The sequence below is a fragment of the Coptis chinensis genome, chromosome 5, assembly GCF_015680905.1.
Source record: "Coptis chinensis isolate HL-2020 chromosome 5, ASM1568090v1, whole genome shotgun sequence".
In the NCBI taxonomy this organism is placed as follows: Eukaryota; Viridiplantae; Streptophyta; class Magnoliopsida; order Ranunculales; family Ranunculaceae; genus Coptis; species Coptis chinensis.
Window position 1 is genome coordinate 95,833,155 of NC_141460.1, and position 23,073 is coordinate 95,856,227.

The following is a 23,073-nucleotide window of genomic DNA, read 5'->3' on the forward strand; positions in this document are numbered from 1 at the left end:
GCGACAAGGGAAAGGAAGTGACATAATCAGATTTTGCACTTTCAAATAAAGTCTTGGTCATTACCAATGATATATTTCATCAAGAACTAAATTTTTTTATCAGACTTTGTTTAAACAAATCGTTAAAAACTCGACTTCTCTAGCTCACAATATATGGTGCAATATGAAGACAATGATATATTTGACCATAAAACATGTCTCTCGCGAAAAATATGGAGTGCGAAAAATTGAAGAATGGAAAGTGACGGAGGGAGAAAGTTTTGTTTCCTTTTTTTTTTTTCCGTTTTCTCGTCTCATGAGTCTCATTATCTCGTCTCTTTGTTTGATTCAAATGCTGAGGTGGAAGAAGTTAATATCTGGACCAATCAGAAAAAGTGTTAACAAACACACTGATTTATCAGTGTGCAACAAATTCGGACTCATAAAATTGAATGTTTTTTTAGAAACATACAAACTATGTAAAAAAAATGTTTAAATTAGTAATCATGTCATAATACTCTCTATTCCGATCATTAGCCTGCTGCTATATTGGTAATGTATATATAACACCTCAAACATCCGCAATTGGATAAGCAAGAATCCCATTTCAGAACAAAGTATCACCGTATGGTCTACACATTTAAATTAATCTACACATTTAAATTCTGTATCATGTCCAATGTTATGTAATAAGTCGATGTTTACTCTTATGTTAAAATTTACGGACTCAATATTTCCTTGATGCTCAAGTTTAACGTTTAAGTACATAGTCTACCAATCATTTAGGATTGGTAGTAATGACCGCTCAACATCTACAGTGGCACTGGAAATCTTCTTTAATGCAGTCTTATTGTGAAGCCGCAAAATGTCTTCCTCTATGGTTGTCTAGAGAATGCTTCCATGGTTGCTCTGAAAGGTTTATCAGAAAACTCCTAGAAAAGTGGCTACTGCAAAAACAATAAATAACCCTCCGCCTATATAGCCAACCTGTTGAGAAAGGATGAACATGTTAGGCTAATCACAATATTTCAAAAGTAATAGATTCTGAGCTAAATTGATATAATCATTCCTACCAGTTTTTCGGATATGTACTTGGCAAGAAATGCTCCTCCCAGACTAGCCACAAAAGTTGCAATTAGGTGCCCAGCAATTGCTCCACCAACCACACTCCAAGGAGACTGACGTAAGAAAAGAGGAGAAAGTAATGGCATCAGCAAACACAGATTTTGTAAAGAACACAAAAACCTATTTCTCCAATTCAAAGTTCATGAAGTTTCACCTGTGCAGCACCTAGAGCGATTGTTGCAAGCATAGATCGATCCCCCCATTCCTGGAAACGCCAAATCTTATTTCTATTATCTTCCTTCGAAATGATGGGATTCAGATGCTCATACTATTGGCCTAAGTTACATTGACACGGATAGCAGGATAGGTGTGTTTGTACGGACATAGTTGTCAAATCGTATATCAAATCATATATCGTATCATATCGTGTATCGTGTACGGTATATATATATATATAAAAGAGTTATTTGAGTATATACATATCTATGCAATAAATTCATACTTTGCAGGAAAGTTTATTAAGGATTGAAGAGTTATGGTTTTATGTGTTTAGTGCATGTGTATGCAAGTTTTGTACAAAAATAGTCTTATCACATACAATACTATTAGTGTATGGTACAAAATGTCACCATTTCAACCACTAGGCCCAAATTAATATTAGACATAACAGAATAGGCTAGCTGTTAGATGAGTAAGCTAGCTGTTGCTTTTCCATTATAGTTGTTGTTTATCATATCCTAAAACTTTAGATGGTTTTCTAAGGTTTAGAAAGGAGAAGGAAAAACTAAATAAATCTTAAAAACTCGTTAATTTTTTTAATATTTCATGTGTTTGAAGCATATCGCTCAATACGGAATGTATTGTGTATTGTCCTTGTATCGTACGATACATAAAACTTTCGATACACTAGTGTGATACGTATCGATTTGCTTTCTACACGCACGATATTGATAACTATGTGTACAGATACGAAGTGTCGGACACGGCAAAATATAAAAAATTGAGGTATATCACATACAATATGTGTCCGACACGGACACATGGATACATATCTTACACGGATTTTTTTAGAAATATAGCGTGTCCATGTTACATAGCTATTGACTGTTATACGTTAATCTGTGATCTATTCATATTGTGAAATCATGATTGACGGACATTATAGTATATGTTGTAACCGTTGTCTGGCACTTCATCTTTTCTTTTTCAGATGTAGATGCCATATTGCCATGTAGGCTGTGTCGCCAGCCCCCTATTCATGCAAATCTAATTTGTGCTAATATCAAGCGGTAATATATACTCTATGCATGATAACCTTTTTTTGCTCTTGTGCAATATATTATTTTTAAATTATCAGGATATTCTTGTTTTTTACAATGTGCCTTATGTGTTTGCAATGACTTTTCTTCTTGTTTTTATTTTCGTCTATGCAACGACTCTTCTGTTTGGCAATTACGTGTTGCGTTGTCGGGTCACTTCCACACCAAAAATGTTTGCAACTTTATAAAGGGTCAAGTGAAAATCTAATTATTTCCCCTTGCCTTTTCTTCAGATTCTTTTTCAATAAAATATTAAAATGTGAATTTTCACACCATGTCCTTCATTTCAGTAAATCAGTCATATCCAGACCTTATCTAAAATGTTCCTAAAAACATCCAGGCGCAATTGTTAAAGAGTGTGTATCATTTATATTTCAGTTAAAAACTACTATAAATGAACTATTGATCAAAACTATTACGATGAGATGATTTATTCCTTCTTTAAAACAAAGATCTCCAAAGTGCCAAATATATTAATCGGAATGCATGCTGAAGTTTAGAAATGTTTGCATAACGAGGATAAGAAGTGCTCACAGCAAAGAACACAATGCCGAAAGACTTCCATATGATTTCAAGTGGATTTGTTAGCCGCTTTGCCATCTGAAAGACATAAAACAATTCATTTCGGTGCCATGGATACAAAGGTGGACCGGAAAACCTCGCTTTGGAAAATACTACTCTAGACGAACAAAAGGATAATACAAGTACAACAGAAGCCATTTTTTTAATAAAGCAGGCTTAGAAGGGCTGACCTTTTTCTTCACAAGTTCCTCAGCTTCAACATATTCTCCAAGTTCAGGGCTTTTCTCATCAACCTTAACGACATTCATCGGCAGATCCCACGCGGCTTTTAATGATTTGAGACCAAAGAACATAAGAAGAGTTACTGCGGCATATTCACCAAGAGGTAAAGCTGCTCAAGAGACGACACACAATTACATGCCAGACCATGAAATTACAATAGAATTTTGATAATTTAAGTATCTATTCAACGAACCTAGACAGACATACATTTTAGGCTGGGCTATTAAATCGTTGAGTACTCACTACTTGCTGCTTAGCCGACCTGACTAACAATTTAATCCCCGATCACAATCGGGCTCAAAAACTCCCCGAGTACTCAGCCGATTAGGCCCGATTAGTTTATTAGCCGAGTAATTGTACTCACTACTCAATGTTAAACTTTGAACTCGACATTTCGCCGATTCGACCAACCCTCAATTTTGTAAAGTTATACACTTTAATCATATTTATTTTAGTTGATTGAGTGTTTTAATTGTTTATTGATTGATTGGGTTCTTCATTGGCTTCATTATGTTGGTATTTCAAAATTAAATATATTTAATAATTATTTGTAAAGAAATATAGTGTTATAAAAATCGTCCGATTAATCTGATTAATCCCCGACCGATTACACCTACTCGCTACTCGCTCTTCAAACGAGTAGCGATTTAACTGCACAGGTTTTAGGGTGGCGAACAAGATATATGCATCTTTATGGGTTAAAGTCACTTGGCAAAAGAATGTGCCATAATAGCAGCAGAGCAGTACTCAAATCTGCTCAAGGACAAGTGAACTTAAGAGTTAGGCCAAGTGATACCCAATCATCGGAGATCGAGCAGAACTTGAAGCATGTCAATAGGTTATATAGGAAGCTTATCTACATCCCTATGAGGATATTCTCGTAGCAGCCCAGGCCAAAATAATTATATTACTTCTGCGGTTCTGCCTAAACAAAGGCTAGCAGCCTAGTACAACACCTACTTCTTGTCATATACCACCTAAATTATTTTGGACTAGGGTGTATTTAGTGGTGTCAACGGTCCGGTTCTTAGTGTTGTAAGAAACAAAAACCATTTAATTTTACCGTTCTAGTTTTTCATTTCGGTTCTTAAGATATTTACTATTTATACTATGTTTTATTAGTTTTATTAAAAAATGTGTACTAAAAACACAAAAATACCGCACGAACGAGTCATTTTTTAAATATTCATATAAGTAATTATATGATAGCCGGGTATTTAGGAACCCCTCTCCACTGTCGAGTAGGCAATTTTAGGGATGTCCATCTTGCCTGAAACCCGAAACCCGCCCAAAATCCGAACAAAATACCCGCACCGAACCCTGTCCGAATCTTGACAAAACCCGAACTGAAATACATAGGGTAGGGTTTGGTCACACTCTCTAAACCCGGACCGACCTGAGCCCAACCCGATAATTTAGTCCTGAACCCGTTAAAAGGGCTAAAAACCCCGAAATCGAACCCAGACCGAAATCGAACCCCAAATTCGGTTTCAATTGCATACTACTAATCTCATATAAAATAATGAGTTAGATAAATATTTGGATTATAATCTCATTCATGTTTACAATGATGAGTTATTTAATATATTGGATTATGAAAAAAAATTATGTCGGGATTTTCAATTTTTTTAGTAATTGCACGTGATCATGTGTCTATAGTTCATTCCGAGTCCATCTATTTTTAAATCACATCAAATAATTATATTCAAATATAGATGATAATTACTTCCAAGTTCATTAGAAGTTTTATTTTGTTTGAAGGATTGGTGGATAGCCGAAGAAAGAATAAAATGTAGATATATATTTCCAATCCATTTAGTTTGATGATTCGTCCAGTTACATGGATGTTAGGTTTAACAGCTATAAGAAAAAAATGTGTCTGCCCGAGTACCAATACCATACAGTTCATAGATAGATCTTGCAACCATTCCTCTCCCATTATGCTTAGAGCCTTATATTGTAGAAGTGTGAACTTCTTAGGGTGTTATCCTCCAAGTCCTCACATTGCAGCAGAGTTGTGATCGAGTAAATACCCCTGTATCTGCAACATGCCTAGTGTCGAAGTAATTCAAGGATCTAAACATCTTTGTAGAATTTTAGCTTTATCACCAACGTCGTTGATCTCGAAGTGTTGTATGTTTGTATGGTATACGGATGAGGAAAGTGCTTAGAATTCCTTGTACATATGCGACGAGGTGAAACAAACCTGTGGCTGCTTGACTTAGGATGGCCAGAATTGTACAGTATATCATTATCCCCTCCCCTTGCATGTAATATTGGTAATTACAAGTATCATTTCAAGTTTTCTCATGGATCTAAACAATGTTAATGTGCTTGGGATCAGTTATGTTAATAGTAACCATTACATTAAGCTAGATTTGGAAGATGGTTGCCCAATTCCAAAAAGAGTATTGTTTTGGAGCAGGAATAGTCTAGGAATAGCAAAAAGCTGGGAAATTTTAGTGAAAAGTCATGTGGTAGCATTCCAATGGTTGCTCAAGCGGAAGCTTTTGAAGGAGATCCAGTTTTTGTTGACTAATGTAGTTTGACAAATAGATGTTTGAACTTTGAAATACTTTCTACTTTTACAGATGATACATGAAAGAAATATTTTTTGCAAGGAATAATTTTTGTAAAGACTTTGATAGAATGGAATTGAATTTCTTATATATTTTGGAACCAAACATTTTATATGTTTAAATTGATGTTTCGACTTTCATTGTTTATGTGTATTGGTCTAAAATGTTTTGCCAAAATTTTAAAGTAGTTAGAGTTTATTGGAATCGACTTTAAAAGAAAAGGCATTCAGATTATGCTAACCTTTTTTGTATTGGATGGTTGGACTGGACCATCTTACAAAGAGAGAAGATTGTGTTAGTTGGTCCTGCATTAAGAACGGTTTATCTACTTTAAAATAAAAGATGTTTAGATTAGGCTAATCTTTTATACATTGGATGGGTGGACCAAAATTCAATTTCACCAACCATTTCAGATACAGACGGTTCGACCAGACTAACCTCTTTCGTTTTGGTTAGCTAATATGAACCATTTAGTTGGTCAAAATTGGTCAACTTTTAGTAATTAACGAAAATTTGGTTGACATTGGGTGACAAAATCTTGATTTTAAGACAATAATTAGAAAATCATTAAATGTTACATATTTATTTTATGATCTTCTCCACTACACTATAGGTATATATGAGTTCAGGGTTTGAGGTTTATGGATAAAGTTTTGTACTTTATAAAGATGTGCATCAAATTGAATTTGAACAACATTTATTTCTTTATTTCAAAATTTATTATTGAATTTTGGCTAACAAAATTATGTTTGGAATTTAAATACATACACGACTCAGTTGGTTTTAGGTTCAGAGCATATAGTGAAGGAAAACTTTGATTCAAATTTTTTAGTCAATTGATTTGTAGGCTTCTTTTTTTGTTTCATATGAAGTCTTGAATATGCTTTGAGTTTATAGTTAGAGGTATGAAATTTAAATTGAAAGGTTTAGAGAAAAAAGATACAACTATAAGCAACCCATGAAAAACAATATATTTGCAGACAAACTATCGTCCTTTAACTCTATCTAACAAATTACGAACGAAAATCACTATATTTTTCAAAATAAAAACCAACACTTTTTCTTTAAAAAAATAATAATAAAGACGCACGTTAGAGCATCTCTAGGTTGTGGTAATATCACCTGCATGTTTGAGACCGAAATTTGAGATAAGTATCTGCAAAATTTGACCAACTCTATGTGGAAGCAAATAACAGTCGCAAATTTAGAATAGGGTCTACCTGCGCGACTTTGATACTGTCGCATGACATTACCAATATCGCCCCAGGTTGGAAAAAAAAAAAAAACACGCGACATTTCCACTGGTCGCGCCAAATTGAAAAAGTCAAAAAAAGAACCCATGCGACATTGTCACTACCACGCGACATCCACATCCGAAACTGCATTTGCGAATGCAGCTAAACAGGTGATACCTCCACATTGGAGATGGTTTTCCAAATGGTTTTTCGCGAAATTCAGAATGGTGTAGGCAAATATACACGTGATATGTCCACGTAGAGATGCTATTATCATATTATGAAATTCTCTACCATCAGTTGCACCTCCTGGAAAAGAGACAAAACACCCGATGGAAGGTTTTAATTAGTTGAACATGAAAATTATCAACAACTGTATTAAGGTACTACTTGAGTACATCTGATATTAGGTGACAAAATTTAACGCCTAACAGCTGTATGCACTACCGGATTCTATGCGGTGAGGAAATCTACATTCTAATCTGCAAGTGTAAAATCCGTTTTACCTTTGAATTACCGAAGATTGAAGAGGATTTTGGCCAAACAGTTGAGAAGTTATACATGTATCAATCTCTTGATAGATGGTGGAGTGATGTACCAAACTTTGTGACAATCTTGTTGCATCAATGGCTTGTGAGATCCTGTGGAATATTGCTTTGTAGACTTGCGTTTTAACAGAAGGGAGAGCACATTGCTTGGTTTTGGAAAAAGGTGCGATGGGTTTTAGATAGTGTATGTGAATTCTTTTGTAGGTTTTGTTTCCATTTTTTTTGTCCTGATTTATTGGTTTCCAACGTGAAGAAGAAAGTCGGGTTTTGTGGAGAACTTCCTTTTTTTTTTTCCAAATTTTTAGTAATCTCTCTGTTGACGTGGACACCTTTAGAGGGCTTGAAAAGGGACTGCTATTATATATACTAGCAATATGCACGTGCATGCACGTCTTAAGAGCACAGATATGAAATCAGGAAATTTGCATTGATGCTTTAAACTTAAATTAAACATAGGCTGTACAGAGTTACATACCCAGCTACCCATTTAGCTATACTATGTGGGTTATAATTAGATTTACTTTGAACCCAAAAAACTCAAAACCATAAAATCACTTGAAAAATGCTCTTCAATTGCTTTTTGAATGCTATTACAGTGGTATTCTAATCTCCATGTCAGATTGCCATCCCTTACTGCAAAAGCCTTCATGAGCTTTTGGTTATCACTTATTACCACTGTGTTGGCTGTATGTAATATTTTTGCTAACTTGATCTTGCTAATTCTCCTCCCTTAAACTCTGCTTGCATAGCATTATGACACTTGAACTTGCTGTAAATTGCACCTAGAAGTCGTCCATCATGTCCTTTACATAAGGTTGTCGTTGCTCTGCTGTTTGTACCCTAGCATAAGAACCAATCAAAATATATATTGCAGACCAATCACTATATAGTGCTTGCTCATCAATTTCAAATGTGTTTGATATCTGTGACAAATAATCATTAATCAAGCAAAAAAAAATGCTCATTAAAAATAGACATGTTATCCGAGTTTATTAAGAGAGATGGCTTAGGTCTACAATATACTAAAGCACTTTGTATCCAAAGTTAGTTAAGTGTGTGCTTACAATACAAATCTTCTAAAATCTTATTGTAGTACTTCTTCCTCTTAATTGAATTGAAAATTAAATTAATTGAAATCGAGAACGGGGAGAAGAGAGCTTACCCGGTTGCTAAGTACAGTGAGAGATGAAACCCTTTTGAAGCCTCGACTCTTAAGTGATGCAATTTGAGTGTAGAACTAGTAGGTTGGTTGCAAATCACTTAAAGCATACTCCTGAACTGGGCCATTTAAATAGTATATTTGGCCTTGCTTGGCTTCTGCCCAACTGTACATGCAAAGATTTCTGGAACTGCTGGATTAAAAACTGCACTTGATATAGCTTCAAACACGTCCTCATTAGATCTGTCATCTCCAAATGGAACACACGCAGATCTTACACTGGCTAGGATGAGGGGCCTACATCAATCATGAATGATCATACTAATAGAATGTCTAATCAAAATCTCGCAAAGTAGTACCTAAACCCACCAACACTTGCATATTAACTATTCCAACAATCTCCAAATGGCCAATAAGCTTCATCACATACGCTCCGATTGAATCCATCTTGTTTCTGCAGATAAAGGAAATTCAACTTTGGTAAATAATAAACACCCTGATAATTTACAATTGGAGTTCTGAAAATTTAACTACAGTTATGTTATACAGTTGGTCATTTTAATCAGTTTTTGTTTATGGCCCAAGTATGAGCAAAGTAGGCTAAAGCCTTACGGACAAAATATGAGCAAAGCAGTTCTAAAGTCATGCTCACTTACTTGGGAGGGTCATAATAGTTTGAACTATCAATATTTGTTGGGGTATTAAAGAAAAAAAAAATAGTGAAAAACAGAATATTCTTACAACTCTAAAAATTCTTAAGACACTTGAGGGCACATACAACACCACATAAAACACAGCTTACTATAAGGAAAGAAGGAAGAATCTAAAGACCAGTTTACCTATGTGCCATTCTAGAGAAAAGAGGAAAAAACGAAAAAAAAATCTCTTTTAGTAGATCATAAGGACTCCTTTAAGCGACATGCGGCACATTATCATGAGGGCATAGGTTGATCTCAGTTTAGAAAATGTATACTATGCGACTCTAGCCAGTTCCATTATGAATAAAAAAACTGCTCTGCTCATAGCATGACGACAACATAATTGATTAAGTCTTAGTTTGAAATACATGTAAGCACACTATAATTCGTGACTGATCATCGGTGGCAAGAACTCTCATTCGTAAACTTTCCTGCGGCAACCAAAAGCTTCGGAGACATCCACACAAGATAATCATCGAGCCATGATGCCGCGAGGGCTTAGCAATGTAATTTGTTTACGGTGTTAAGGATGCTCTTGCTATCTGCACAACAATAAACAGTTACCCATTTAAACCCAAGCAGAGTGGTATCAGAGCGAGAAGAATATAGAAAAACTATGATAACACATTAAGGAGCCGGTTACGTGGACTAATCAAGCAACTATTAAGCCGGGTATCTTATTTCGGGGACAAAGAAAATCAAATTAAGTTTCTACATATAAGCTGTTCAAGATTAAAATTACATATTCATATATAGTTACTCGGTTGGCTAAGATTTGTTAGCGGGGAGCTCGATTGTAAGACCTCATCTTACCACGAAAAATGAGGAAAATCTATTGGCTAAAATCATTAATCATTAAACAACATCCGAATATATTGGGTAGACCGACATCCGTGGAACCGGTAACACTAATAGCACATTAATGGTCTTATTAAACGGGTCCAACCAAGTGTTAACCATGAATTAACATGAAACTTTGTAAATTGTACCTCGGTGTTTTTTTTTCGACCTATGCGGTCTTTGACCATCTTCCGGCCCAAACAAAGATAGTGCATCCTGAACCGATTCAATTGATTTTGTATCAATTTCACCCATAACTTGCTATTTTAAGTTCAGTATGAACCTTGCGGGCTTGAACTTGAACGGCAAATGTGAAGGTATCAGCCACACATACAAATAATACCTAGGAGTTTGTACAGTCCCGAAATTAATCTGATAAAGCTTTTGACTGACATGTACTTTTTTCATAACCCTTTCTTCTAATCTCACGTAAGTCCCTTGGGCTTATTTAGAATGATAAGCAACTGGTGAGGCTTTATAAAAGGCAAATCCAACATCATATTCATCATAAGCAAGAGCTGAGTCCAACTAAGAAGATTGGCCAAACTTGTAGGCCGTCTAAGTCAGAGTGCTTTCAGGCCTAACACCTGGAGAGGTTACTTAAGTTGACGCTGCCGAAGAAGAATAACTCGTAGCAAGTGGTGTCTATGGCCTTATGACCCCCGTTTGAGCCTCCTTCCCTTGCACATACATCTCACTCCAAGCTCCATTTGTACTGATAAATCTAGGAAAAAACCTCTAATGCTAAACATCTGTTTGAGAAATCGACCGACATCTTCAATTAGAAGCTCCCCATGAGCTTAAACGGGATTTTTTGGCGCCAAAGCAAAGTGCCACCACTAAGCCGACCAATATGGATAAAAAAACGCGGGGCGTGGAGATCAATTTAAGCGACATCCATAGCGGTTGAAAACGCTGCGGCTACTTTCCTCAAACCCGTACCGGATCGTTGCGGTGACAAATAGCGATTGACGCCGATCCGTTCTAAAATTTGAAAGTTATTGAAAACGATTGACATCTACAATGTGTAAAGTTTCTTTGGGCGGTTCTACAACGAACCACGGGCGCCACCATATGACCAAACCGGTACAAAAAGCGTCGAGTACTTGGAGAGCAACTTCAATGACGTCCATATTTGATCATTTTTAAAACTCACTTACATTCTATCATTATCTAAACCATCCAAGTACGCATCCATCAAGTTGACCATCCAGTAAAGATTGCGACCACCATACCTTTTGCAACAATGTGTTCCAGAGTCGTTCTTTCTGTCAGCTTTTTCTTAAATAACTCCTATCTATCTTTTTTTTTTAGTCAAATACTTGATGTCTTTAGACCGTTAGTAACATATTATAACCAGTGTAAAGTACATAGGTTACTTACATCTTCAAGCTCCTTTGTATACGCTTCGGCCTTTTCGACAGTTTTTATCATTTTCCATCAATCAAGGAACTTCCAGCTCTTTCAAACATTCGGCTCGATGAACATCAAAAGTTGGGGAGGAGTTGTAGCCATCTAGCAGATTCTCAGAGCTGCGGACCTAAGCAGAGGAGACAAAGATGGTTAAAGTTCAATTGGATAAAAGGCTTCAGACTTATAAAGCCTAAATTATATCAACAGTATTTTGCAGAAGAATGCACAATTCTAATGTGGTGTAAATTCTGAATCCTTATTATTCAACTTCTCCATTGTAACTCTTACCACCTTATTGCTAGCTACCGAATGTGCTAGTTCCTAAACATTCTACCCCATTATCTTCTTTTTGTTCTAGTAATACAAAATATAGTTGGCTAGCCCTAAAAATTGACACACTTATTTAAAACACGCAATTATTCGCCTAAACACACATTATGTCTCAGTGTCACTACATTATAACAAATTCTCTCTCCTTGTGCAACAACTAAGAGCTACAATACTAAACTCATTCTACCAATAATTTGTACTTTTAATAATTATAAGATTAGGGGCAAAAAAAAATAGAAGAAAACTTACTATTCAGTAACGTCTTCGAGAACCATGTTGACGTAAACATCAAAACCTCTTAAAGTACCAACAAGCTCCTTGTCTCCTTTCATTATAACCCATATTTTCGATCCAATACATCGATCTATCAACTCTGTAATAACAACAGTAACACATCAAACAACAATCTTTTTTTACAAAAGTGATGATGTAGTAGAGAGAAGAAAAGGAGAAAGAAGAGCCTGATGGAAGAAGTAGTGATGGATTGGTTGTTGACTCCTCAAATAATCTAAAAGAACTATAAAGGAACGAATTGTCTTGCCTGAAGGATTGGTTAAAGGCTTGGTTGAGACGTCCGATTATTTGTGGGAGAACTCAATTGGAAGAGAGTGGCTGATATCATTGCATTTTCTGTTTGCAAAAGAGGGGAAGTCGTAAAGTGGAAGAGAGACGGTTGGTATCTTGATTTTAATTTCATAAAAGGTATTTATTTGGACAATCAATGATGGGTAAGTCGCGCACAATTGAATAGGGGGTATAGTTGATTTTCAACTTGAATTTACACTTACGTCCTTAAGTTATTATATAATTTTAAGGATATAAATAGTAGTAAATTTTAAAATGACTAAGTAGTCCTTTTTAAAGACATTGAATAATGGATTTCAATTTTTTATTAAGGGCATTTCATGGTAGAAAAAAAGTTGGTCTAATTTAAAAGTCCATGTTAATTATGGTATACTATACTAATAGAGATATATAAAGATGTGTCCGCAATCGTGAAGAATTTATTACAGACAAAGCCTTTCACTACAATATTCAGTTTTTAAGAGTAAAGGGCTCTTGGTGGACTAAGCAGAAATAAAGTGTCTTTGTATCAGTACATTAATCAACATAACCTACTGTAGAAGGCCTAAACAAAGGAAGAGAGCTTTGGTTGACTAAGAACAAGGCTAAATTGTCTAACCTTATCCTATCATTACTGGAGAAAATTTCCGAATTGAACTTGGGTTTTGTACACATGAGAGTGGTGGCCATTCCATCTCAAGAAGGAATCAAGGAATACTGACGGCACTTCATATTGAGAAACTGTGTGAAGTCTGAGATCAATTGATGAGAATAGGTTGTGCATCATACTGCAAGCATTAACTCATTGCTAAGAAGATTTAGTCCAGCCAAGACCTTATGGTGCCTAGGGAACTCAGATCTCTCTCCTTTCATTTCCCTTATGTTGCATGGTCATTTGTTCAAAAGGAGAGGGCCTGGTGCCAATGTATTAATACTTTGCCTGATTAGCTGAACCAACTTGTTGGATTAGTGGTGCCAATGAATGGTTACATTATCGCAGAGTGAAATAGTGGAGAGTTAGTAGTTATGTTGCAGTCTTGTTATCTTCATGTCCATCCAAGACCTTATGAAGCCTAGGTAATTTCCACCTCTCTTGTTATTGTCAAATTTCAAGTGCAATGTTGCTGGTCATTGGTTCAAAAGAGAGGGTGCCAATCCACGAGTCCTTTCCATTTTCTTTTGCCTGATTAACTGAACCAATCTGTTTCATTCGTAGGGGACACAAATTAAAATGAATATTGTCTTTCAATGCTATTAGGTTCCATACTGACTACTGCTGTGTCATGCATGTAGTGCTCATAATTTTCAAATTCTTCTTGCAGACACTGCTGTTTTCCCAGTTATGATTCCTTTCAAACTAGTGTGCAGGTAGGCCTTGAGAGAGCTATAGGATTTCTTAGCTTTGTCGAGCTAGTCTTGTGTTGTAGAGTTCAAAGTTTTATCGTGAATATTCAATGTGGACTACTTAGATGTAAGTACAACCAGCGTATTCTTAAATATTTAAAGCGTAAATGTTAGGTTCACCCGACTGACATAGAGGGTCTAATTTAGACCTCCGGTTCATGGGTTTGACCTGCTTCTTAATGCATGATATTCATGTCGACGTTGGAAAGTTATCAATTATCATACACCACTTAATACAGCAGCTATATTAAGGAGTAAGATGTTGCAGTTTTGGCCTGATTTTGTTGCAAGAGTGGAGATGTTGATTAGTCTACCGAATTTTTTTCCCATGCAGGTTCTTTTTCTGCTATTTTAAGTCGTGAGTTTGTTGATTTTTGCATCTCTGGTTCAAACAATTTACCAAGGACCATTCTCATGTACTTGTCAAACATGCCTTCATCACAAGCAAACTACTTCCAGACTGTTCTGTGTAATGCCAGGGAGTTCAACAAGACTGTCATCAATGATAACCTGCACTTCGTGTCATCAATTGAAGCTCCCAAAAAAGAGCAAATCACACTTGGTTTGAATGACTTTGGTAGTATGATTCAGAGCGGAGCTGCCTTTGGTTCGAAATTTCTCCCAGATGATCCCGTGCTAGATCACATAGATCAAAAGGTCCTGAATCGTAAACAAGGAAAAATCGTGCCTGGTGGTTGGTGTTTAGGGGAGTCTGATGAGGACCCATGTACAGAATGGGGAGACAGAGACATTCTAAGGCCTGGTCCAGGTGCTAGAAGATTGGAGAGGCGTTTAGTGGAATTGCTCTCAAATGATACATTCCGCTCTCAACAATGTATATACCAATGACACGCTAAAAATTGCAAATTCATTTTGTATCCGATGCACTCATTTGGAGTTCTCAATTTGTGATATTTATTTGCATTTGGTTGATTCAAATTGAAGTTGTTGTAAATGTAATCGGGTTGCTCATTTCTCCTTGGCAATGTGTCTCAACTCTCTTCAAATTAAGATTATTTTGATACAGGGAACCATTTTTTACTCTTAAAACTTGTTCTTAATAGAAATCATAGTTACCAAATTCAGGTTGGAGCTATCAACGTGCAAAAGCATGTGTATAATGTAGAGTGTGCAAAAGTTTTGTAGGTCAGATGATTTGATCTTTCTGGTTAAATTCGCAGCCAAATTCCCTCTCCTAGTTAAACGTTTTGGGTAGTCCAATTCCAGGGCTCTTGCGGGCAACAGACACGATTTTTCTGGATTAGCTTCATGAGAACCACACTCGAAGTTTAGTTAGGTCGGGCATAGAAACGGTGCTCATCATGCAAAATAGAATGGCATTCAATGCGTTTGCTATGCATACCAATGAAATTTTGCTGGTTGAATTGGGAGATCTGGTGAATATATAATTGTTCTTTGACAATTTTACATTCCTGCAGTGGTGCATTGTCAATTTGCCATACACAAGAAAAATCATAGACATCAATTTCGTCTAATGTCTGAAATTTAAACTAGAAATTCAGCATCTCAACACTTCAGATGACATACCTATCCGATTTCAACAGTTTGTATCACAAAGTCTGGAAATTTATCTCCGTTTTGGTAGAAGCTTCAGGTTTTCAATTTGTATTATTTTGGAACTGTTAAATATGAGTAATGGCATAGAGATATTGGAGGAAACTAATGGAAAATGTATCATTATAATCCCCTTCATACAGTTCGGACATCTATGTCTTTCATAAGGTACAATCTAGACCAAGTATCCCAGTAAAAACAAAACGGGCTTATTAGATTTGTTTCGTGTGTAAATCAGATTGCTGTGTTGAGAGATCTATGTCTTTTCATAAGGTACAATCTAGACCAAGTGTCCCAGTAAAAACAAAACGGGCTTATTAGATTTGTTTCGTGTAAATCAGATTGCTGTGTTGATTGTTGCTTGGTAATAAAACATGCAATTTCATTTCAAGTTTGTTATCACTCAACTCTCTTATCAAACTTACCAACAATAAAATTCAAACTCAACTCTCTTATCAAACTTACCAACAATAAAATTCAAACTCAACTCTCTTATCAAACTTACCAACAATAAAATTGCATGTTTTTTTAGAAACATACAAACTATGTAAAAAAAATGTTTAAATTAGTAATCATGCATAATACTCTATTTCGATCGTTTAGCCTGCTATATTGGTAATGTATATATAACACCTCAAACATCCGCAATTGGATAAACAAGAATCCCATTTGAAGAAATCATTCAGACCGAAGTATCACCGTATAGACAAATCTACACATTTAAATTAATCTACACATTAATATTATGTAATAAGTCGATGTTTACTCTTACGTTAAAATTTACAGACTCAATATTTCCTTGATGCTCAAGTTTAATGTTTAAGCACAGAGTCTACCAACCATTTAGGGTTGGTAGTAATGACCGCTCAACATCTACAGTGGCACTGGAAATCTTCTTTAGTGCAGTCTTATTGTGAAGCCGCAAAATGTCTTCCTCTATGGTTGTCTAGAGAATGCTTCCATGGTTGCTCTGAAAGGTTATCAGAAAACTCCTAGAAAAGTGGCTACTGCAAAAACAATAAATAACCCTCCGCCTATATAGCCAACCTGTTGAGAAAGGATGAACATGTTAGGCTAATTACAATATTTCAGAAGTAATAGATTCTGAGCTTCCTACCAGTTTTTCGGATATGTACTTGGCAAGAAATGCTCCTCCCAGAATAGCCACAAAAGTTGCAATTAGGTGCCCAGCAATTGCTCCACCAGCCACACCCCAAGGAGACTAACGTAAGAAAAGAGGAGAAAGTAATGGCATCAGCAAACACAGATTTTGTAAAAAACACGAAAACCTATTTCTCCAATTCAAAGTTCATGAAGTTGCACCTGTGCAGCACCTAGAGCGATTGTTGCAAGCATAGATCGGTCCCCCCATTCCTGGAAAAGCCAAATCTTATTTCTATTATCTTCCTTTAAAATGATGGGATTCAGATGCTCATACTATTGGCCTAAGTTACATTGACACGGATAGCGGGATAGGTGTGTCCGTACGGACATAGTTGTCAAATCATATATCGTATCATATCATGTATCGTGTACGGTATATATATAAAAGAGTTATTTGAGTATATATATATCTATGCAATAAATTCATACTTTGCAGGAAAGTTTATTAAGGATTGAAGAGTGAAGACTCATGGTTATGGTTTTATATGTGTTCGTGCATGTGTATGTAAGTTTTGTACAAAATAGTCTTATCACATACAATACTATTAGTGTATGGTACAAAATGTCATCATTTTCAACCACTAGGCCCAAATTAGTATTAGACATAATGGGATAGGCTAACTGTTAGATGAGTAAGCTAGCTGTTGCTTTTGCATTATAGTTGTTGTTTATCATATCCTAAAACTTTAGATGGTTTTCTAAGGCTTAGAAAGGAGAAGGAAAAACTAAATAAATCTTAAAAACTCATTAATTTTTTTAATATTTCATGTGTTTGAAGCGTATCGCTCAATACGGAATGTATTGTGTATTGTCCCTATATCGTATGATACATAAAACTTTCGATACACTAGTATGATACGTATTGATTTGCTTTCTACAAGCACGATATTGATAACTATGCGTGAAGTGTCGGACATGGCGAAATATAAAAAATTGAGGTATATCACATACAATATGTGTCCGACACGGACACATGGATACGTATCTTACACGGATTTTTTTAGAAATATAGCGTGTCCATGTTACATAGCTATTGATTGTTATACGTTAATCTGTGATCTATTCATATTGTGAAATCATGATTGACGGACATTATAGTATATGTTGTAACCGTTGTCTGGCACTTCATCTTTTCTTTTTCAGATGTAGATGCCATATTGCCATGTAGGCTGTGCCGCCAGCCCCCTATTCATGCAAATCTAATTTGTGCTAATATCAAGCGGTAATATATACTCTATGCACGATAACCTTTTTTTGCTCTTGTGCAATATATTATTTTTAAATTATCAGGATATTCTTGTTTTTTACAAGGTGCCTTATGTGTTTGCAATGACTTTTCTTCTTGTTTTTATTTTCGTCTATGCAACAACTCTTCTGTTTGGCAATTACATGTTGCGTTGTCGGGTCACTTCCACACCAAAAATGTTTGCAACTTTATAAAGGGTCAAGTGAAAATCTAATTATTTCCCCTTGCCTTTTCTTCTGATTCTTCTTCAATAAAATATTAAAATGTGAATTTTCACACCATGTCCTTCATTTCAGTAAATCAGTCATATCAGACCTTATCTAAAATGATCCTAAAAACATCCAGGCACAATTGTTAAAGAGTGTGTATCATTTATATTTCAGTTAAAAACTACTATAAATGAACTATTGATCAAAACTATTACGATGAGATGATTTATTCCTTCTTTAAAACAAAGATCTCCAAAGTGCCAAATATATTAATCGGAATGCATGCTGAAGTTTAGAAATGTTTGCATAACGAGGATAAGAAGTGCTCACAGCAAAGAACACAAGGCCGAAAGACTTCCATATGATTTCAAGTGGATTTGTTAGCCGCTTTGCCATCTGAAAGACATAAAACAATTCATTTCAGTGCCATGGATACAAAGGTGGACCGGAAACCTCGCTTTGGAAAATACTACTCTAGACGAACAAAAGGATAATACAAGTACAACAGAAGCCATTTTTTTAATAAAGCAGGCTTAGAAGGGCTGACCTTTTTCTTCACAAGTTCCTCAGCTTCAACATATTCTCCAAGTTCAGGGCTTTTTTCATCAACCTTAACAACATTCATTGGCAGATCCCATGCGGCTTTTAAGGATTTGAGACCAAAGAACATAAGAAGAGTTACTGCGGCATATTCACCAAGAGGTAAAGCTGCTCAAGAGACGACACACAATTACATTTCAGACCATGAAATTACAGTAGAATTTTGATAATTTAAGTATCTATTCAACGAACCTAGACAGACATACGTTTTAGGGTGGTGAACAAGACAAGTATATGCATCTTTATGGGTTAAAGTCACTTGGCAAAAGAATGTGCCATAATAGCAGCAGAGCAGTACTCAAATCTGCTCAAGGACAAGTGAACTTAAGAGTTAGACCAATTGATACCCAATCATCGGAGATCGAACAGAACTTGAAGTGTGTCAATAGGTTATATAGGAAGCTTATCTACATAATTAAATTAGATGTTGCATTGTCAGTGTGTTTAGTCACTAAAACTTATCTACAGCATCTTGCCCAGACATTCACTGAAGGTTACTTAACGATTACATGGATATGTGTTTAAGTAGGAAGTTACAAAGCAATCGACAGACTGACCTACGTGAACCTGAAACCAACTTTCCATTAAAGTTTCTATATGTGTCTGAAATAGAAGTACGAGACGTTGAGATGGTCTCCGACACGTTCTTAAGAAATAGAGTGACCTTGTTACATGGTACCACTTGATAAAAAAATTCTCTGATATAAATGTATGTCCTATTATATACTACTAAACTTACTTGTCTGAAACTGTGCAGGAACTGAATGAAATATTCTTCCAATTACCACGGACAAGACAGTCATAAGCGAGAGAGCGCCCATAGACCCCAACAAGACCTGCTCCGTGAATTCAACAGATCACAAGAACAATTGTAAATAGATGTACTTGAATCAAATAGGTACCAAATTCTGTCCATCCGAGCAATTACGATATGAATGTCATGTAATTCAATTAATCTTGACAGTGAGCTCAAAGGCAGTACCGAAGTTTTACAAAAAGAAGAATAACAAATCCATGAGTACTCAACAAAGAAAGTACTAAACGCACAGTCCACTGGATCCATGGAAAAGCGCTGATGAATATATGTGTAAGTAATACGTAGCATTTTCGTGATCAGTCTTATTAACTCTAGCAATACATTATGTCAGAAGAAATGTATAATTGTATGTCCATTTTGAAGCAAGTTTTTCCCATAAAGGTTTTAGGTTTATGTAGTTTAAGGCGGCATGATAGTTCTCATTTCCATGTATAATGTGGTAATGACTGCCAAGCTATTATGTATTAGCTCCCAGCTACAGCTCAGATTCCCTTACTATCAGATTCTCTGTCCTGAGGAAAAATTTTACTAAAACCTGGCACTAGCTTCTCAGGCTTATGACAGTTACGGATAATGGATTTAACTGTCGGTTAGAAATTAGAATTACTCCAACATTTTACATATGCACTAGTCTCTATGTTTATCTCTCTTAGTTTTCATTGGTCCATTTAAAACTTCTATCTCTTTTATGTTCATTATAACATATTTCTTGACCAGCATCATTCAGCTCCACGATTTTAAGTCATAACCAGTGGCCAGTCGACTCAGATCCTGATAATATCTCTATATATTACAAGAAAACCTCCAGTTATAGAAACATATTCTTCTACACATGCAAATACAATCTCATCTACGACGACTCGAATAAAATAAAAATATAGACTATTTGTGGAATGGGAATGGTAAAAATTGGTAAAACAAAAGGATTAGATTGTATTACCAGTCCTTTCTCATACTGCATAGCTAACAGTGCGGCAATAAAAAATGTCTGTTCAAGGAAACAAAGAGTGTTAAGAGAATTTAACATAGCTAACAAATGCCAAGTCTGATAATTTAATAAAAGATTATTTACACAAAGGATTTCAGACGATAATGTGGTGCAGTCATCAGGATCATGCAATCGTAAAATCAAAATACAAGTAAGCCATGAAACCTCACAATTTGGTCAGCAAGGTTGATTAATCACCTTGTCCCCGATTTCAGAAACAAAAATCAATGTGAATGCGGCAGTGAAACCTGACTTTGCAATTGCTTCTAAGATTGCTGAAGGACTCCCTTTTGCAAAAGCAATCAGCGAAAATGCTAGAGCACATCCAAGTAATACAATAACTATGGAAACAAAATATGGAACTTGTATGAGAGGCTTCTCCCTGCAAAAACATTAGTGTGTCTGAGTAAGGTTCATTTGAGTACAAAAACAAATGATTCCCACAAGCAAACGTATGACAATCTCTATATACATTTCTCCATTGTATGAGTCGATTTCCAGATTGAAAGCCAACAAACGCAAAGGTAAAACTTGGAGATTGGACTTACGGTTTAGATATATCTTTAGCAGGAAGAGTGCCAGAACCCTTCTGGTTTTCGTTTTCCTCTCTTCCATCAAATCCCCCAGACCCAATACTAATATTAGACGCTTGAGCTCTAACTGTGCCCCGAACTAAATTCAACCTCGATAGTTTCCTGTATCTCACTAAGAAAAAGAAAATCACTACACAAATTATAACTAAAACAAATAAAGATATGATCTTGAAAACACTTACATGAAGGAGATGTTTTAGTTGTTGATAAATTAGGCAAAGAATCAAAGAAAGATAACAAGGGAAGTCTCCCTCTTGAGAGAACAACAGGAGAATGAAGCACTCTCCCTTGCATCTTTGCTTCACTCTACAATATTTTTTTTTCTATAATGCTCAGAAAATTTCGTCAGCCTAGAAAAACAGAGTGATGAACTGAAAGATATAAAAAGACTTTTTCGTGACATTTAAAGGGTGGTGGCTTTGGGCTGTTGCCACGTGTAAATATATGGATAAAATGAGTTAAACTTTTTTTCTGGTTGATTTGCGGTTGTAATTATTTGATGGATCAGAAGTCACTTTAGCGTGTGTCGAACACTCGAGGTCGACTAGGGTCTCTCTTTTCCAAAGAGACCGGTTCCTCTATAACCAGGTATGGAGATTGATCTCTGTACCACATACACATTTCGGATCCAGATCAACGGCGAGATAACACGGTTACAGAGATTGTAACCGGTTGTAGAGATCTCGAGTCTTTTCCAAAAACCCAATTTTTCCGAATTCCTATATGATATTCTTTCGAATTTGGTAATAATATTTGTGTTTCGATATCCGAAATTCGGATATCCAATTTTTCCAAAAAAATATTGGATTGGAATTGGATATATTTTCAAAATCCAATTGGATCTATTTCCGATTAATTTTCGAATTTTTAACATATCTGGTCTATTTCATATAGTTATTAAATTAAAATACATATAGTTTACAAACCAAATAAAAACCCCTAGAGAAGTAAAATACTATATCTCTCACAACTTCAATAAATCAATTTTTTCATTCTAATACATGTCTCAATTTATCTCATATCCCTATTTATTGAATTAATGCATTAACATGAATAAAATATTTGCTAAATGAACGAGCTAAAAGGTCTAAGTTGTTTTTTAGAATTAATACATTTCAAAATAATTGTTAAATGAATGTATTAATTGGATAAAAAATGGTTATTCTAAGATAATCCGATTATAAAATTCAAAATTTCGATTTCTTTTCATATTTTGTAGATTCTAAAATTTTTAAAAAATTTCCGATTTTTTGAACTTTCTGAATTTGAAAAAAAAATTATCATCCTGAAAATAATTGGATCGGATTTGAAAAGGATAATGCGAACAAAATTATAAATTTTTCCGAAAGCCTTTTATCCGATCTGATTCAAAATCACCCCTAAAGTCGACCATGGAAATAGACACAGGAAAACAAATCATCGTAGTCCAATATGGGTATTTCACTAATAAGGAGGAAATTACGATATTGTCATAAAATTCGATGTACCATCCGCACACATTGTGAGACTGTGACATGAGAATATGTTTGAGTTAGTAACGTGAATTAAAAATCACGATGGATAGTGCACTTATTAGCAATTACGATGTAAGAAAATTATCTTGGCAAATGGAGTGCGATGTTGGCCGTTTCATTTTCAAGCCTTGACTAAGCTTGTAAAGCTGATTTTTCAAAGAATTGATTGTCAACATATTTTAATAAATGGATAGAACTAACACATTGCCACGCACAAAAAAAAACCCCAAATCGATTTTGATTGGTTGCTTTGCAATAAAATAATGAGTCAAATTTTCTGTCTTTTTTTTCTCTCTTAGCTAGCCAATCACAACTGACTTCGAAAATGATTTTTTGTGCTGGAAAATTATAGTCGCCCTCTTAAAAAATCGGATGACAATTACTTAGTCTTCGTTATCAAAGACCATTAATACTGAGTAGTGGAAAATAC

General features: G+C 35.4%; 1 protein-coding gene and 3 long non-coding RNA genes across 5 annotated transcripts; 1 reads left to right on the top strand and 3 right to left on the bottom strand.

The window, feature by feature from the left end:
* Positions 1-584: 584 nt before the first annotated feature.
* On the bottom strand, positions 585-21,612 carry LOC147500487 (protein PAM71-homolog, chloroplastic-like). Of its 2 annotated transcripts, none has more exons than XM_086562104.1 (10): positions 21,312-21,522; positions 21,085-21,241; positions 20,735-20,918; positions 20,489-20,536; positions 19,471-19,567; positions 3,116-3,276; positions 2,898-2,963; positions 1,259-1,309; positions 1,053-1,157; positions 585-966 (listed from the first exon to the last, which is right to left on the bottom strand). In XM_086562104.1, the coding sequence occupies exons 1-10, from the start codon at positions 21,421-21,423 to the stop codon at positions 901-903; spliced, it is 1,047 nt and encodes a 348-aa protein (XP_086418230.1). In that variant the 5' UTR covers positions 21,424-21,522; the 3' UTR covers positions 585-900. The 2 variants fall into 2 exon arrangements, with proteins under 2 accessions (XP_086418230.1, XP_086418229.1); XM_086562103.1 differs by lacking the exons at positions 585-966; positions 1,053-1,157; positions 1,259-1,309; positions 2,898-2,963; positions 3,116-3,276 and adding exons at positions 16,140-16,559; positions 16,630-16,734; positions 16,836-16,886; positions 18,462-18,527; positions 18,679-18,839 and having other exon boundaries at positions 21,312-21,612.
* On the bottom strand, positions 7,936-9,760 carry LOC147500488 (uncharacterized). Its single transcript, XR_015196394.1, has 2 exons — positions 8,692-9,760; positions 7,936-8,369 (listed from the first exon to the last, which is right to left on the bottom strand). It is a non-coding gene; the product is annotated as an uncharacterized LOC147500488 (long non-coding RNA).
* LOC147500489 (uncharacterized) lies at positions 9,838-12,480 on the bottom strand. The gene is made up of 4 exons (XR_015196395.1): positions 12,431-12,480; positions 12,219-12,342; positions 11,610-11,766; positions 9,838-9,928 (listed from the first exon to the last, which is right to left on the bottom strand). It is a non-coding gene; the product is annotated as an uncharacterized LOC147500489 (long non-coding RNA).
* LOC147500490 (uncharacterized) lies at positions 12,948-14,987 on the top strand. The gene is made up of 2 exons (XR_015196396.1): positions 12,948-14,004; positions 14,272-14,987. It is a non-coding gene; the product is annotated as an uncharacterized LOC147500490 (long non-coding RNA).
* Positions 21,613-23,073: the final 1,461 nt, after the last annotated feature.